The following is a 17352-nucleotide window of genomic DNA, read 5'->3' as shown; positions in this document are numbered from 1 at the left end:
ATATTATCAGTCTATAGAATTTCTACAATGTCTAATAAATAGGGAAAAGAATAATCTGACCAAAAAGTTGGGACCATACTTTCTTTTATCTATTAAAAAAAAAAAAAAAAAAGTTATCCATCTTGGAGATGAAGTTCTTTAGTAAGGGAGTTCTACATAATTATTTAATTAGTCAATTCTAAGAATTGACTACCGCATTGGTAATATATTCATTGTAACCAAAATCTGGACTAGGTTTCTCTTCATTCAGAAAAGTATAGCATAGGTAATTTTTTTAATCAAGTCACAACGTGATGACATGTGCTCTAGGCTACTCAACCGTGTATCTATAAAAAAAGGTTTGGTAATATTTTATCCAATTAACCTTAGGTAACAAACTAAAATATTATAATTATTCTATTGCTTTCTTAATTTTTTTTTTTTTTTTTTTTTTTTTGCTTTCCCTCTTTTCAGTTTCTTTGCCAATTCAAAATTTTGAAGCACGTTCAAGGCACTTGAGACATTTGCTGTCCCGCATCCAAAAAAGTAACCTCCACTCTATCTGTATTGGTGATTGTTATTGTCATTAGATTAAAAATTTAACCATGATATCCACGATATGAATAAACAATTTATATTGCAAGAGGATAACCATCATTAACCATAATTAACTTCAAACCCTGAAGCAAGAAATTTGCTGGGAATGGGATATTCAAATTGATAATCATATTCTTTGATATCTGCAGTAAACATTGAAATTAATTTTTTCCCTTGAGCTTGGTCTAGAACAGGATTTGGCACCTTGAAATAGGACCAACATGATCCTATATATATATATGCAGTCGGCTTTTTTTTCTTCCTCTGGTTGGTGAACCATTTCTGAAAAAATTGACATTAACAAAACCATTGAAGAAATGAGTTCTGAATGTCTAAAACAACTTTCAAATCACAATACATCACTCCAAAGAACAGACCCTGGTGTAGATATTACATCAAACTATTCTACATGGCACAAAGCCTACACTCAGCTAACTAATATAAATACTACCTAAAAAAGAAAGGGGGGCTGAAATTCCTGATGAGAAACAACATGCCGGTACTAACATATAGTCCAAATGTTTACAGACCAAACAAAGATCCAACTAATGGAGTTTGATTACCAATGGTGGTCAGGAACAAACCTCATATTGCACAACAATGTGAAGTCGAATTATATTACCCTCCAGGCAAAGATACATTAATGTCAGTAGGCTTATTTCTTGAGTCTGGTGGCATTGAAGACCAATTATCTCCACGGAATGACGTGGAAGATGAGATTTTAGGGTCTGCACTAGATATAGGAACAGCTGCAGTTGCTGTGGCAGTTGTTACATAGTCATGTTTCTGTTTCTTAGGCTTCTGCTCATGCTGGTTCCCTGACAGAAAACTGCCTACTACAATCTGATTCATACCAACAAAAAGGAAAAACATCAGAATGTCTCCTCAATGCTTTGACTAACTAATCTGTAACAATCATCAGTTTTTACAAGGACATCCTGCCGAGATGGTTCTGTAGTGCATCAACAGCATGCTTCCCAGAAGTTTGGAATGTACTCTATTTCTCATTTCTATTTTGTACCAATTAAATAAGAGAAGAATGATAATTTGTAAAGATAAAAGACATGCCTGCACAGGACTTGCAGCTACTAATAGACCAGCAACTCCACCACCTACCACACGTCCATCTGGACTTGCTAATGAGACACTCATCCCACCAGATCTGCTCCTTGTTGCTCCACTATCAGTTGGCATGAATGATCCAGATAATGACAATATCTCAAAACGACCCTGTAAGAACAGCGGAAGATAGTTTAACATAATAAAAAAACTCAATACTTTCAGAAATTGGTATATACATAATAGTAGGATATAATGAGAAAATGGCTGATGAGATGTTCAACAAAGCCAATGATGACATAATAAATCAACAAGACTGAAAACTGTACTCCTAGGACAGAGCTTATTACAACTAACTGGCAGACAAAACCAGCTGATCTAATGATGAGACTATAACTAATATACAATATAAACGAAACTCCCCCCCCCCCCCCCCCCCCCCCCCTTTTCTCATGAAGCAGTCAACATGGCTGAACATAAATCAATAACCAGAAAGGGAAAGCTAGGGGAGCTGTATTTTCTCTGGGCAGATTCTAGCAAGGCCTACAGGGTAGAGATGACTAGTTTTTATATTTTAAAACCATGCATAAAAGATGAACTTATGTATCAAATAATAAACATCTGATTTGCAAAACTTGGCATGTGTATTAAGAATATAAAAAACATAGAATCCAACTGTGAGATTTTCAAAATATTAATTCAATCACAAGTATTAGGTGGTGTAACATTGCTTACATCAAATACATCAAGTTTAACTTGATCTTGACCCGCTTACTATAAACTGGAGCCTCAGAGGGCTAGTCATATTTTTGTGCTTTAAAAATGATAATAATAATAATAATAATAATAAGAAGAAGAAGGTGGAGAAGCCACCTCACTTGAGTCTATTCCTTATGCAAGTGTAAGCAAGTTTCATCCGAAGTTCCACAACATTATAATCAGAAATTATTTTCAACTACACTATGAAACCTTAAAATTTTTAGCATAACATTCAGGAAATAACCGGCAACCCACTAGGACTATTTGAATGAATGTTAGGCAGGTAAGGAAAAACAGATGCTTTCAGTAACACAACAGTGTGCGTAAAATACATCTATTAAATACAAATTTTAACAGTGCAAAAAGAAAGCCAAACATACAACTGTTAAAGCAACACATTATCTGAAATACTTCAACAGTGTCATCAAACTGAACAAAGTTATCAATACTCATCAAATTAAAGAGGGATAATATGCTTACCTCATATGTCAATGTACCCCCAGAAGAATCAGGCTGACGGAGTGTAACACTCGATATCACACCATTTGCAGAGAGAATGCATATAGCTCGAGGTCCTTGCTGAGAAAAGGATATGATCTTCATTGTAACATCCTAAAACAAAAAAGAAGAACATCACCTTTATGATAAAAACCAATTTACTTGCTTGCTTGAATCAGTCATCAAAAGTAAGAACTGTACAGATAGCAATCGTGCTAAAGTAGTACTACAAAATATGATTTTCATTTTCTATAATTCTACAAGGATGTGTATGATACAGGTGAATCAGAATGGATTTGAAGCCATATATAAAATGCGAACTTAATTGCAGAGGACATTATCTCTCTAAAGCCAGTATAACTTATAATATTAGATTGAAATGATTATACTCTGTTTAAAAGCTTACTTGGCCCACTATGATCCCAAGGGATGCAGTTAACATAAAGGCATAATGGCAGAGTTTGGTGGCCATTGAAGTTTTTGAGGTCCCCAACGATGTAGTCAAATACAAAAGTCCACATGTATGCAACTTTGACCATCTAATTCCCATTGATTTAAAGGGTTCCAGAAGTTTAACAGTTTCCAAATTAAGCCAAAATTAGAAAATCAACCAGATTTGACCTTTTTAGAAAGAGGAAGAGTAAAGTTCAGCAGGATTCTTTTCCTAATTACAAAAACTTGTTTTTATGTGTTTTCTGTTTTAATGTACTCATCAACATACATGACATATAATGAACAAAGAAGCCAACGTTCTTGGTAAGGGTGAGGGTCGATTAGTCAGCTAGCAGAAAAATCCCAGTCCAGCTGGAGTGCCCTGGTTCAATCCCCCACATGACACCCTCACATACCTGATACTTGTGGTTTGCAAGCAATTGCAGGTATCTAGGGTTTACTCTCTAAGGGTGGGGCCCTTTGGGCCCTTCCTTGGTGAGGTTCCACATCATCAAAAAAAAAAAGAAAAAAGAAGAAGATGAAAAAGCTGAGGTCTACTAAAATACATTATTGCATTTACAATGCATTAGAGATTACAAGACATTTATAGCTACGACGTGCAATGGGAAGATAATATAAGGAATTGGCAATACAAGGAAATTAATGCCTGTCATTATACCTAATTATGATTTCTTTTCTAAAACTTCAATCCACTCAGAAGAAGAAAGCATAGATATTTTTAATTAAATGAAACAGAAACCAAATTCGCACAAGTAATTTATATGTTAAGACATAATAATCCCAAGGAGAAAAGGATCCCTGTGTAATAAAATAAATAAACATGTCACAAAGCAAAGGATTTAGTCCAATTCTATCTTCATTCAAAGGCCAAAGGGGATCCACTAGGCTTTCCTCTCCTACATTGAAATTTAACTTGTTACAGTCTATAGTAAAAATCAGAGTAAGGACCAAAAATTTGGAACGAAAGATTGTCATCCATATAATGCCCAGGCCAACCAAACTTCAAATAATGAAATTTCTTGCAGTACATGTCATACATTTAAAATACACCTGTTATTTTCAACAATTACCTCGCCAGAATTAACAGTGATGATATGCGGTGTAAAATTGGCACCAACAGAGCACGCAACCCATTCACCTACAGAAGATTCTTAAAATATCAGTCAACATAAGAAGGACCTCTTAGCAAAATATTTGTAATTTACAAGTTAAACATGTAACATGTTCCCATTTTTTATTTTTCTAAAAGTTAATAATTAAAAAAAATAAATAACAATCTCATAGTTTCTCATATAGAACTGCCATCTACCATATTTAACAAATCATGCAAAGACTTGGAGTACAGGACTAAATCATTCTTTTACAAAAAACAAAATATGGCTTCATCACTGACCATATACAAAGGGTTATATCATTCTCTTACAGCAAAACAACTATGATTTCATCACTGATCATATTTAATTGATAAAATATTAATTTTTTTAATTATGTACTCATGCAATGCATACCACTAACACACTCAAAAGAAATTAAAAATACAAAAATGACCATTATTTAAAATTTTGCATCTTGTTACAGAATATTTTTTTTCACTGGTACTACATTGCATAAGGATAAAGGAATAAAAAAGACCAGAGTACTCAGATCAGAGAGTCAAATTCTGAAAAATGACTGATCTCAGTGTAGAGCTTCTAAATTACCTCTTCTTTTGCTGCAAATAATTCATCAAGTGAAATTCATCACTTGAACAGGATTCTATTAAGTTTGTCCTCATAAATGTACTCTTAACACTTCATTATTTTCCTATTCCAATTTTCAGTACATGTTTCAGTATCAGGAATCTCTGTAGTTAATTGGAATGACAATTGAAGTATGCTGGACAAAAGACCCGGTCATGCTGGGTGGTAAAAACAATATCTTCCTATGTCAATATTAAGAGGTGAAAGTTATTTGCAATTACTTTTGAATAGCATTAGTAGATTTTGTTATCCAGCTATGATATGCTGTTTGAAATGTTGTTTTTTATTTTTATTTTTTATATTTTTTAATTTTAGAATCGTTTGAAATAGTTGTTTAAACCCAAGAATCCAATGCATCTAAGCAAGAATTTAAAAAATAAATTAGGCCTCTTGATGAACTGAAAAACTAGCAAACTTCTTTCTTCTTCCTATAAATTAATCTCTTGCTTTTGGTAAGGGGAACAGGAAAGGGAAAAACTTAAGTTCAATTCCTTAGGTATTCTACTTTAGGTTCTCCAATTAACTTCAGCTTCATGATTACATTGACCAATGCATTGTAGACAATGTTATTTTTCCCAAGGACAATTAAATTCAACCACGTAACTCATGGGCCAATGCATCCACATGGTTGACTTTAATTGGGAACCTAAAGTACAACACATAAGGAACTATACCTAAGTTTTTACCAATAGGAAATAAGTCAAAAAAATAAATAAATAACATAGAATCCAAAAAAGGAAAGAAGTAAAAATGATCTTAACAAAACCAAAGCTATCTTGTAATTCTCCAATCCACCTTAAAATCCACAGACAACCCAACACTGGCTCAATATAGAACTTTCCTAATACTTATTGTTAATTTGGGGAAAGAGTAATCAAAACTTAAGTATTTTGTTCTCCTATAATGATTGATGGCTTGGAATCTAAATCTCCATCAGCACAAATGAAGTCAACAGGATAAGATACTAATGAAAATCTTTATAAGCATTGATGTCTGTCCTGGTAGATATTCCTATAGAAAGATAAAAAGGCATCTTGAAGTACCTAGTACCCTGAAGTCTGACCAGACATAAGAGGAGCAGGGTAAGAGAAAGGCAAAAACTAAAAGCTCCAATGTACATTCAGATTCCTGACTCACTTGGTAGACAGAATCAAAAGAACAAAAGAGTAAAAAATAGTAAAAAGACCTGGAGTTACTTCAACTATATTCAAAGCAACCAACAACGTAGAGCAGAAAGAAACTAAATATCTATAAAACGTGGAAACAACAACTTGTATCTTCTTTTTGACCAGTAGATCATGTCAGCAAGTTGAAGACAGACAGGTTTCAAGTCCAAAGTGGCAAAGTCTGTTCACTATCAGTTGCAGACTTTTTAGCAGGTACTCCCCAAATTGGCACCTTCCACAAATTTTTTCTTCCTATAAAAAGGTTAGAAGTGCCAAATGACAAGCAGACTAAGAAGATTCCATCATTCCCATACCAACCCACAAGACTCACTTATCTTTTCAGAACTACCACATACATCAAGATCTCAGTTAAGGGCATCTAATCAGAGGTCCCACACCTACCCAACAAGAATCCCCTAAACCCCAAATCACCCCCATAAAACCAAACCAAAACTCACATGCAAAACACAAATAAAAACACCCAAAAAAAAAAAAAATTTAATCTTTAACCATAAAACATGCATACAAGTCGCAAAACATTAAAAATTTTCAAAAGGGTATATGTTTATGTCAGCAACAAACATTTTTTTTAAAGTATGTCACCACATTTACCTATATTCTCAACCTCAAACTTGGCCTTGTTCACTGAGCTAGCCGGCTTCACTTTCCCGCGCTTCTCCGACGAGAAATCTATCACCGGCGGCGGCGCCGACGACGATATCGGCTTCGGCGACAGTGCCATCGTTACACTCCCGTCCAGACCATACTTCCTTGGCCGACCTCTCTTCTTCTTCGCCGGCGCCGCCATACCCGGCGGTGCCGCAACAACAGGAGCCGGAGACGGAGCCGCCGCCGCCGCTGCCGGAGGAGGAGCCGCGGATCCAGCGGCTTCGGTCCTCGGAGCTACATGATAGTCCGACGGAGCATCTGATCCCACTACAGTAACACCACTACTTGCTTCCATAGCTAAACCCCACAAAAAAAATTTATTCTATGAGCTTAATATCAAAAACCCATTTTTATTCTTAATCTAAATCACCAAAAAAACAAGTTCTAGAATTTTTGAAAAAAAAGTTTAAAACTCAAAAGAAGGAAAATTCGAACTTCAAACAAAACTCAGAAAATAAATTTTGAAAAAAAAAAAAAGTGAAAAAAAGATTTGAGTTTTGAGAGCTAGTGAAACTGCTTTTCTAAGTGTTAAAACTAGAAGAAAGAGCTAAAAGAAAAGGTATTTCAGTGAGCTTTTTTATCTGCAAAACTTAAGACAGTTGCAGGGCTCAGCTGAAACAGAGTTGGAAGTGTGATGATCTAAATTTTAATTTTTTTCGAAAAATAATGTTTTTATTTTTTAGGAAAATAGAGTGAGATTGAGAAGAAAAATAAAAATAAAAAAGAGTGGATTTTTGTGCTCTGTGATTTTTGATTTTGTGATTTGAAAGGAAAATTGGTGAGATAATAAGAAACCTTGTTTTTGTTGTTTTAGCTAATTGGGTGTCTAACTTTCATAAAGACTGTCCGAATTGAGATTAATAAAATGGAAAAAGAAAATGTTTTGAATAATGGGCAATAATGAATTTTTTTGTGATGATTTAATATTTTATGATAAAAATATGACATTTCGGTTTTGGTTGGAATCTGGTAGAGATATATATTATAAAATTAAATTGAAAGTGGGTAGAAGATTATTATCTTTATTTTTTGTTTTTTTTTTCTTTTTCATCTTTTAAATTATTTTTTTTTGTACTAGTGGGCAGAGTGAAATGATAGTAATTATTATCATCATCAAGTATATTTATTAATATAATATTATGTCTTTTTTTATACTATTAAATATTATATCATTTAGGTGAACGAAAAGTAAAATTTGGTTGCCAAGAATTGAAGAAATTGTTTAGTAAGGGAAACAATTGTCTAAGGCAAGCATCCCCTTTTTTTGGGGCTTTGTGACAAGCATTGGCTTGTAACTACCAATACTGATAAATGCATAAACAAAATCATAAATTTTAAAAGCAAATTAAAGCCTTATAGTCAACATTTTTGCTTTTTTTCCCCCTTTAAACAGTATATTCCTTCTTCTTTTTCTATGGATTTATAAAAAATATCCTCTTCATTTACAATGAAAAGTTAAGGGGAGAGTAGAATACAAGTTACTCCAGTCTAGGGAAAGAAAAAAAAAATTATGAGAAAAGTGAACCATAACAGAGAGAAACAAAACCCAGTAGTGCCATCTTTTGCTTAAGCAAAACGTATATAATTTTCTGTTTCAGCCTTCATTGCCAAAATGCTGACTTTGGTAAACCACATTTGACAAGCAAATTGACCAGAAATAAGTTATTCAAATTCACAGACATTGATAATTCTGCTCACCCATAACTTGTGAATGTAGCTTCCACCTAAAATATTAATGAGATTTCTTTTTTCTTGTGTCACAACTCACAAAGTGTTTGTAGTTTGTCCAGTAATATGTGCATGGTAAGTGAACAAATATTATTTTGATTCAATTACTATAAGAAAAAATAGGTTGAACTCACGTGCACCTATAATTTTCAAATGGTCTTTGATCTATTTGTAGCACTTATATCATATATATTATATGACCTAAACTCTTTGATTTTTGTATTTAATAACTCACTTAGATGAATATTTATAATGTGGTCCTACATTTGATTCTAAAATTAAGAAATAAAACTCTTTAAGAATAAATAATTTAGGACACATGACGCAAAATTGGAACTCTAATTTGGAATTTTAATTTGAGTTTCTCTCAGCTTCACCTATTATTATATATATAGATTTCAATTATAATTATAGTCCAGTTTTGTGTCATATGTCCATAGTTTTAAAAATCGAACTAAAATGGTCGGTTCGACCAGGAACTGAGTACCAACTCAGTCCAATAAAAGTGCTCAAAACCAGTCAAAAACTGGTAAAAATCGGAAATTGGAGACAAATCCGGTTTTGTCCGTAGTCTGGTTTTTAAAACCATGCATGTGTCTAATTTAATTTTCTTAATTTTGTGCTAACCTATTATATTATATTAAAATCATCTAGGTAATACCGCTTCACTCATTTAGATAAGGCTATCTTATCATCACAACCGTTGAATGTTGTCATGCTTAAATGCAATTTACAACCTAGTATATTATATTAAAATCAAAGCACATTCAAAATCTAAATTGAATCTAAATTGGCTTATACTTGTCATGTGTCCAATTAAATTTTTATTAATTTTGGTGCCAAATGATCCATTCATAATACTCAGTTCAAAAGTTAAGATGATCACTTCACTCACCTAGGTAATACTACTTCATGTTGAATGTTTTCTTGCATGTTACAGCTTAGTTTATTTAATAGCAATGATAAGATTTGAACCTATATTATGCCAAAAGACTTTATAGTTGAACTAATTGGAACCTCTCTATTTTCAGTAAAGTCAAGTGCGTACTATCTTATCTACTTAACTGAAACTATAAAACTTGTATCAAAATAGAAAAAAGTTGTTCAACCAAAGATATAAATGTGTTATTTAAGTGTCTCATTTATGGAATAAATGCATATTCTTTTTTGCAGTAAGTGAGTCCCACATAATTTAAGATCTACACAATATAAGATAAAATGACATATATGTGATGCATAAGATAATTACTAGTACATCAACTTATTCAGCAAAAAAGAGAGGCATTGCACATATCGTTGCATAAACGGCAATGACACCCAATTGTCAAGAGTCATGTATCTTAATTGATTGACAACTTTTGGTGTGTATGTAACATCCAATGTTCAAATCCCCTAGAATGTAAATGAATTATGATCATGTCCAAGTATGGCATCTTTCATAAGTTGATTATCATTTGAAGTGTGCTCGGTTCCCTGAATTTGTCTACAAATGATCTCTCAAGGTAAAATGAATATATTTATTGATACAGTAAATAAGCCCAAGTCAGTGTGTATATATTCAACCTTTTTATTATGGAGTGAGGAAAGGAAAGGGGAGACTTATCTTATATATATAGTACATCTTTTTAATTTTGTCTAACTTCAAGAGCCAAAGGGAAACTTCAGGTCATCTCATGTGCTCAGATTACCTGTGGATGTTTGTGTGGCTGCACATGTTGTAGTGCCTTCCACCTTATTCTTACTGGTCTTATCCTCTTCCCAAAAAAATGTTTATTTAAAACGCAGTGGAGCTATATATATATATATATATTTTTTTTTTTAAATTTTGTTGTAAATTTTTAATAAAGTATGCAAATTTAATTACATTTTGACACAATATGGATTTTATTTTTAAAAATATGTAAATAGTAAAAGACAAAGTGGGTTGGGGTGGGGTTTAAATAACAAATATAAAGTATTACAAAAGATGTTATTACCATTTAATTATTACTTGAACTTCACACAACATAGAAAATTATTGGGTACCCTAGTAATACAATTAATCGTATTAATACCGTATGAGTTTTTGAGCTTACATTATATTTTTGTATTATAGGTGACTCATTTAAATCAAAACTGAAAGAAATTTCTTAAAATTGTTCTAACATTTCTAATGTCAAAAGTTAAATATTGACTAAAGTGTAAAGATATTATACTGGCTGTTCTGAAAATAATGCTTTTATTTATCTTTATATTTATATTTTCTTTTTATTTATATTGTGGGGCCCAAAATCTGCGGTCCTAGCCCACCTGGTATTAAGGGCCCAAAGCCCAGGCCAAGGAGCCCCACTACCCAGGACGTATGATGCAAATCCCTTAAAGGCCCAAGAATATGGCTGAGGAGGATCTCACGCTCAACACCTCACAGAACGCCTGAAGTAAAGGACAAACCCAGTACAAAAGCATTACAATGAAGAAAAGCTGCCCACGCCGTAATGTGGAGCCCAGCACCTGACAAGCCCATACTCCATACCATGCTATCCAGCTTTTCCCAACCACTCTGACGTATGGAATGACAGGACGAGTAATTACCCCAAATAAGGAGAAACTGACACGTAGATGAAGAAGGGGAAGTGAATACTAGTATAAAAGGGAAAGAGAGCGGAGACAAAAGGGGGAGAGGCCCCGGAAAAAGGAGGAGAAAAAGGAGGAAGAATGGTGAGATTATAATGCTCCTCGGACTAATTCCGAGGAGTCAGACCTTTCGAACTACATCGATGTAAGGCTTAGCTATACAGTCCAAACCTGTCCTTGTATGAGCTCTCATGAAACCAGGACCAGACCGATGCCCAGCGCCCAAGGGCAGGCCTTTCTAAACCCACTCTCTACAAATCATATTGTTCGGGCCCTTTACATACGAGCCCAGCGTCGTTCATGGGTCGTTATAAATCGTGTCCTTACAATTGGCGCCATCTGTGGGAAAGGCTTGTGCGTTGGCGCAGGAGGCAGTGGAGTCAAGTCTCTATCAAGCAGAGGTCCGCGAAATTTCCTCCATTTCCAGCAACATGCAGTTGTTGCTCCGACATAAACTTCCGCTAGGGGCTACGTCTCGCAGTGCCAATGGCACAGGCAGCTCTAAGGGCTTCCAACCTCAAGCTAACTCTCCCCACCTTGGTCGAGGGGCTAATCTTCGCAAAAACTACAAGTTTTGGACAGAACCAAGGTCTTGCATGGTCCTCGGACTCAAACCTATGGGGAAACCAACTACTTAAAGGAAAAACTACAAGTTTTGGACAGAACCAAGGCCTTGCATGGTCCTCGGACTCAAGCCTATGGGGAAACCAACTACTTAAAGGAAAAACCTACAAGTTTTGGACAGAACCAAGGCCTTGCATGGTCCTCGGACTCAAGCTTATGGGAAAACCAACTACTTAAAGGAAAAACCTACAAGTTTTAGACAGAACCAAGGCCTTGCATGGTCCTCAGACTCAAGCCTATGGGGAAACCAACTACTTAAAGGAAAAACCTACAAGTTTTGGACAGAACCAAGGCCTTGCATGGTCTTCGGACTCAAGCCTATGGGGAAACCAACTACTTAAAAGCAAAAACTACAAGTTTTGGACAGAACCAAGGCCTTGCATGGTCCTCGGACTCAAGCCTATGGGGAAACCAACTACTTAAAGGAAAAACCTACAAGTTTTGGACAGAACCAAGGTCTTGCATGGTCCTCGAACTCAAGCCTATGGGGAAACCAACTACTTAAAAGCAAAACCTACAAGTTTTGGACAGAATCAAGGCCTTGCATGGTCCTCGGACTCAAGCCTATGGGGAAACCAACTACTTAAAGGAAAAACCTACAAGTTTTGGACAGAACCAAGGCCTTGCATGGTCCTCGAACTCAAGCCTATGGGGAAACCAACTACTTAAAGGAAAAACCTACAAGTTTTGGACAGAACCAAGGTCTTGCATGGTCCTCGGACTCAAGCCTATGGGGAAACCAACTACTTAAAAGCAAAACCTACAAGTTTTGGACAGAACCAAGGCCTTGCATGGTCCTCGGACTCAAGCCTATAGGGAAACCAACTACTTAAAGGAAAAACCTACAAGTTTTGGATAGAACCAAGGCCTTGCATGGTTCTCAGACTCAAGCCTATGGGGAAACCAACTACTTAAAGGAAAAACCTACAAGTTTTGGACAGAACCAAGACCTTGCATGGTCCTCGGACTCAAGCCTATGGGGAAACCAACTACTTAAAGGAAAAATTACAAGTTTTGGACAGAACCAAGGCCTTGCATGGTCCTCGGACTCAAGCCTATGGGGAAACCAACTACTTAAAAGAAAAGCTACAAGTTTTGGACAGAACCAAGGCCTTGTATGGTCCTCGGACTCAAGCCTATGGGGAAACCAACTACTTAAAAGAAAAGTTACAAGTTTTGGACAGAACCAAGGCCTTGTATGGTCCTCGGACTTAAGCCTATGGGGAAACCAACTACTTAAAAGAAAAGTTACAAGTTTTGGACAGAACCAAGGTCTTGTATGGTCCTCGGACTCAAGTCCCTGGGGAAACCAACTACCTATAAGAGACAATACGGGGTTTGGACACAACCTGGACATTATATGGCCCTTAGAATCTACCCCGAGGAAGAGTTCCCCATTGATAGTTGGGCTAATCTCTAAACCGCATGGATTCCCCGGCCTACCCTCGGATCCTCAGTACTAAGGGGATTGACGCAATATAAGGCCATACGTTGTCAAAACATGGTCAAAGTCCCTCACTGCCCGGCTGCCCTCTCGGATGAATTATTTAGAGTTTATCGTTCTCGGAAGGTCGCCTTGCATGCATTACGAAGCGCTCAGCCGTTATTTAGGTTAGTTTCAAGAGTTTAATCTACTGGGAATTATCATTATTATACTTGATAATGTCAATAAGTTCAAACTAATAGGATTTTGTTTCAAGGCTTTTCCTGCTCTAAGCATCATTAAAGGAAAATACACATGTAATATTCATACACGAGGTAATTGTTGTAGAAAAGAAAAATATTTGAGAATAAACAAATTCATTTTTTATTAAGACAAAGAAACAGTACAGCGTACAATGAAAGAGCTTAAATAAGCTCATACTGAAACTAACAACACAACCGAAGGGAAAAGATACAAGGAAATAAAGAAAAAGCCGAAGAAGAGGTGCAGAGAAGAGACGTGCTGTCGCTTCAAAATTTCGTCTAAGGGAGCCATTCCTCAATACTTTTACATGCCTCTAACTCAAGCAGCCAAAGAGCCCAACTTGGGGCTCGCACCGTTAAAGAAAAGGTGCAGAGAGCCCAACTTCAGACTAGCGCAGCTGAAGAAAAGGTGCAGGGAACCCAACTTGAGGCTGGCACCGTTGAAGAAAAGGCGCAGGCAGCCGGAAGTTGATGGGCCTTCACATAACCACACCTGCGATATAGCAGACGGCGCTGATGGCAGAAAACTCTACTTCTGACGCACCAAGAATCTGGTGCGGCCAGAACCTATTTCGGATTTTGACTAAAAGAAGGAGAAATACTATTTCCCCCCTTGTCAAAACGGAGGACTGACTTGAATCTGTGCCTTCCTTGTCCGGACCATATCACCTTGAGTATCAGAAGAATTCGGTGCCTCTGAAGCGGGTGAAGACCTTTCATCCCCACCCACGCCTCAAACATATTGCTCTGAGGCAAAATGGCACTGGAGATGGAGATCGAGGGTATGGCGGAAGGATTATGATTCTGAAGGAAGCAGAAGGGTTTATATGTAAGGGGAGTGACCCCCTATCCTATTTATACAGAGAGCAAACCGGTGGCATTTAATCCATGCAAGTTTCCAAGGAATGCTACGGACAAGGCAGACTTGGCTCAATTTCCAACCTCATCCGCAACCGTAGGATCTGAAGATCCTCGTGAAAGTGCGCCTCGAATACTGGAGCATCAAAGGGCTCCGCGTGAGTGAATAAAGGAATGCCTCTTAATTTGGCACGTCTCACATGTAAGCAGGAAAACACGAATATTAGCAGAAGTACAGAATTCGAGTGAGCCATGATGCGGGCCCTATTTCACCAAAACTCTCCTCCCCAACAACAAGGCCGGGTAGTAGGATTTTGAGGGGCTATTGTGGGGCCCAAAATCTGCGGTCCCAGCTCACCTGGTATTAAGGGCCCAAAGCCCAGGCCGAGTAGCCCCACTACCCAGGACGTATGATGCAAGTCCCTTAAAGGCCCAAGAATATGGCTGAGGAGGATCTCACGCTCAACACCTCACAGAACGCCTGAAGTAAAGGACAAACCCAGTACAAAGCATTACAATGAAGAAAAGCTGCCCACGCCGTAATGTGGAGCCCAGCACCTGACAAGCCCATACTCCATACCATGCTATCCAGCTTTTCCTAACCACTCTGACGTATGGATTGACAGGACGAGTAATTACCCCAAATAAGGAGAAACTGACACGTAGATGAAGAAGGGGAAGTGAATACTAGTATAAAAGGGAAAGAGAGCGGAGACAAAAGGGGGAGAGGCCCCGGAAAAAGGAGGAGAAAAAAGAGGAAGAATGGTGAGAATATAATACTCCTCGGACTAATTCCAAGAAGTCGGACCTTTCGAACTACATCGATGTAAGGCTTAGCTATACAGTCCAAACCTGTCCTTGTATGAGCTCTCATGAAACCAGGACCAGACCGATGCCCAACGCCCAAGGGCAGGCCTTTCCAAACCCACTCTCTACAAATCATATTGTTCAGGCCCTTTACATACGAGCCCAGCGTCGTTCATGGGTCGTTATAAATCGTGTCCTTACATATATTTTTCTAAATATGATTAATCAAAGTAGATTAGAGATCAGATGGGAGAAGAAAGGGAAGTGATTACTCTTCAAATAGAAAATAATATTAATTTTAATATGGGACCACAAACATCATTGACCAAGTAAATTCAAATTGAAAATAAATATAATACTTACGAGATTAGAGGTATCTTTTTCTAACAAGGTTTTAGGTAAGTTACCAAAAACAAGGAAAATATAATAAAGAAACTATGTTTAGATAAGAACAAGTTAATTAATTAACTATTTAAATGTTTGAGAAATTGATAAATATGGTGACGAGCCCAATGTACATTAGCTTCCACAACTTTCTTTTTTTTTGGTTTATTTTATTGAGTATATCCGCCTGCATATATTCATCATTGTTTTTTACTTAAAATTTTTTTTTCTACAATCTTTTTTTTGTTAATTCAGACCTAACTTATGGAAAGCGAAAGGGCATATTTAAGAAAAATTAACAAGTATGTAATTTACATTTTACCACTTCAAAATTCCAATTTTACATGTGTTGCATGTCCACATCAAAAAAGACCTACTAGAACCAGCCTATGGAGTATTTACAAAATTATATATAGTTTGCCGAAAAATGCTGTGCCAATAATAAAGAGGATGAGTGCCCGACAAACAAAAAAAAAAAAAAATAATAAGATTATCAAAAAAAAAAAAAAAAGGTGAGGATAAAAGTATCAATAGCTTTTATGCTTTATAAGAGTTTATATTAGAAGAACTAAAATGTTGGATTTGGTAATAAGAAATGGGGAAATTTATGACCAATTGAAAAAGAATTCTGTTCCACTGTCAAGCTCAAATTGAAATTTCTGGCGAAGTTGTAGGAGTAGTAGTAAATAGAGTCAAAGGATCAATGCGGGAATATCAGTCAAATGGTCTGTGAGATTCCAGATTGGTTCTATTTTCTAGAGTCAAAATGACTTGGCCAATGAAGGTCTTTTATATCTTTCAGGATTTCTAGGACCATTGATCTTCGTGTCTTTCTGTTGTTTCCTTTTCCCCTACTAGGAGTAGGAAATTCTTGCTTCCTATTTAATCGCTAGTAGGCTTTTTTATTTATTATTATTTTTTTTTAATGAACCGACTTGGGTCCAGTGCATAGAAAATTATATCGTTGTTGAGACTTGAGATGTTAAAATGTGTCAAATATTTATCATTTTTTTCAATATTTTAAAGGTTCTAGTGCTCCTTGTGAACTGGATCCAATCCTTACCCGTTTTATGAAAGAAAAATTATAGGAGAAAAAGATTAAAGTATTTTTCCTACCTGAGCGTCATCATAGTTGTATTTACAATTGGCTTTGTTTCAAAGCTACTTTTATAAAATTCTTTAAATCAAGTTTACTTTGAGGAAGAAGAGGCATACTAGGACAACAACTATACGACAACTCATCATGTGAGCAAGTTGTGGTAAGAGTTATAAGTTTAATTATGTTCCTAACATTTTTAAAAGAAGTGGCATGAATTCTTTGACAATATAGAACAATTTGATGCACACTACATGGTAAACAAATTTATGAAACTAAGGTCATTATAAAATACTAGCATAGCAAAAAATTTCATTAAAAAATTAGCAAATAATTAAATTTATTTATAATAAATATTGACATGGTAACAAAATTCATGAAATTGAGGCCACTTTGATGTTGTGGCATGAATTTATTTCGTCATGTTAGTATTTTTCATTCATTAGATGATGATGAAGACATTTTTTGAACCGTTTTAAAAGTATAAGGACTAAAGTGAAACATTTTAAAGAATTAAAACAATTTAGAAATAAAACTTAAATGTTAAGAATCAAATATGCATTTTAACTATTTCAAAAATTGTATAAAAAAAAACTATTTCAAAAATAAATTGCAATTAACCGTTATTTTTTTTTTT

General features: G+C 35.7%; 1 protein-coding gene across 1 annotated transcript; it reads right to left on the bottom strand.

Annotated features, from left to right (window-relative positions):
• Positions 1-885: 885 nt before the first annotated feature.
• On the bottom strand, positions 886-7799 carry LOC126709022 (AT-hook motif nuclear-localized protein 1-like). Its single transcript, XM_050409085.1, has 5 exons — positions 6863-7799; positions 4416-4483; positions 2875-3006; positions 1645-1806; positions 886-1419 (listed from the first exon to the last, which is right to left on the bottom strand). The coding sequence occupies exons 1-5, from the start codon at positions 7212-7214 to the stop codon at positions 1195-1197; spliced, it is 939 nt and encodes a 312-aa protein (XP_050265042.1). The 5' UTR covers positions 7215-7799; the 3' UTR covers positions 886-1194.
• Between the last annotated feature and the right edge of the window lie 9553 nt (positions 7800-17352).

Source organism: Quercus robur, chromosome 12 (assembly GCF_932294415.1).
Source record: "Quercus robur chromosome 12, dhQueRobu3.1, whole genome shotgun sequence".
NCBI classification, from domain to species: domain Eukaryota; kingdom Viridiplantae; phylum Streptophyta; class Magnoliopsida; order Fagales; family Fagaceae; genus Quercus; species Quercus robur.
The sequence above is the reverse complement of the archived record's forward strand: the minus strand, read 5'-3'. Positions and strand labels throughout refer to the sequence as shown.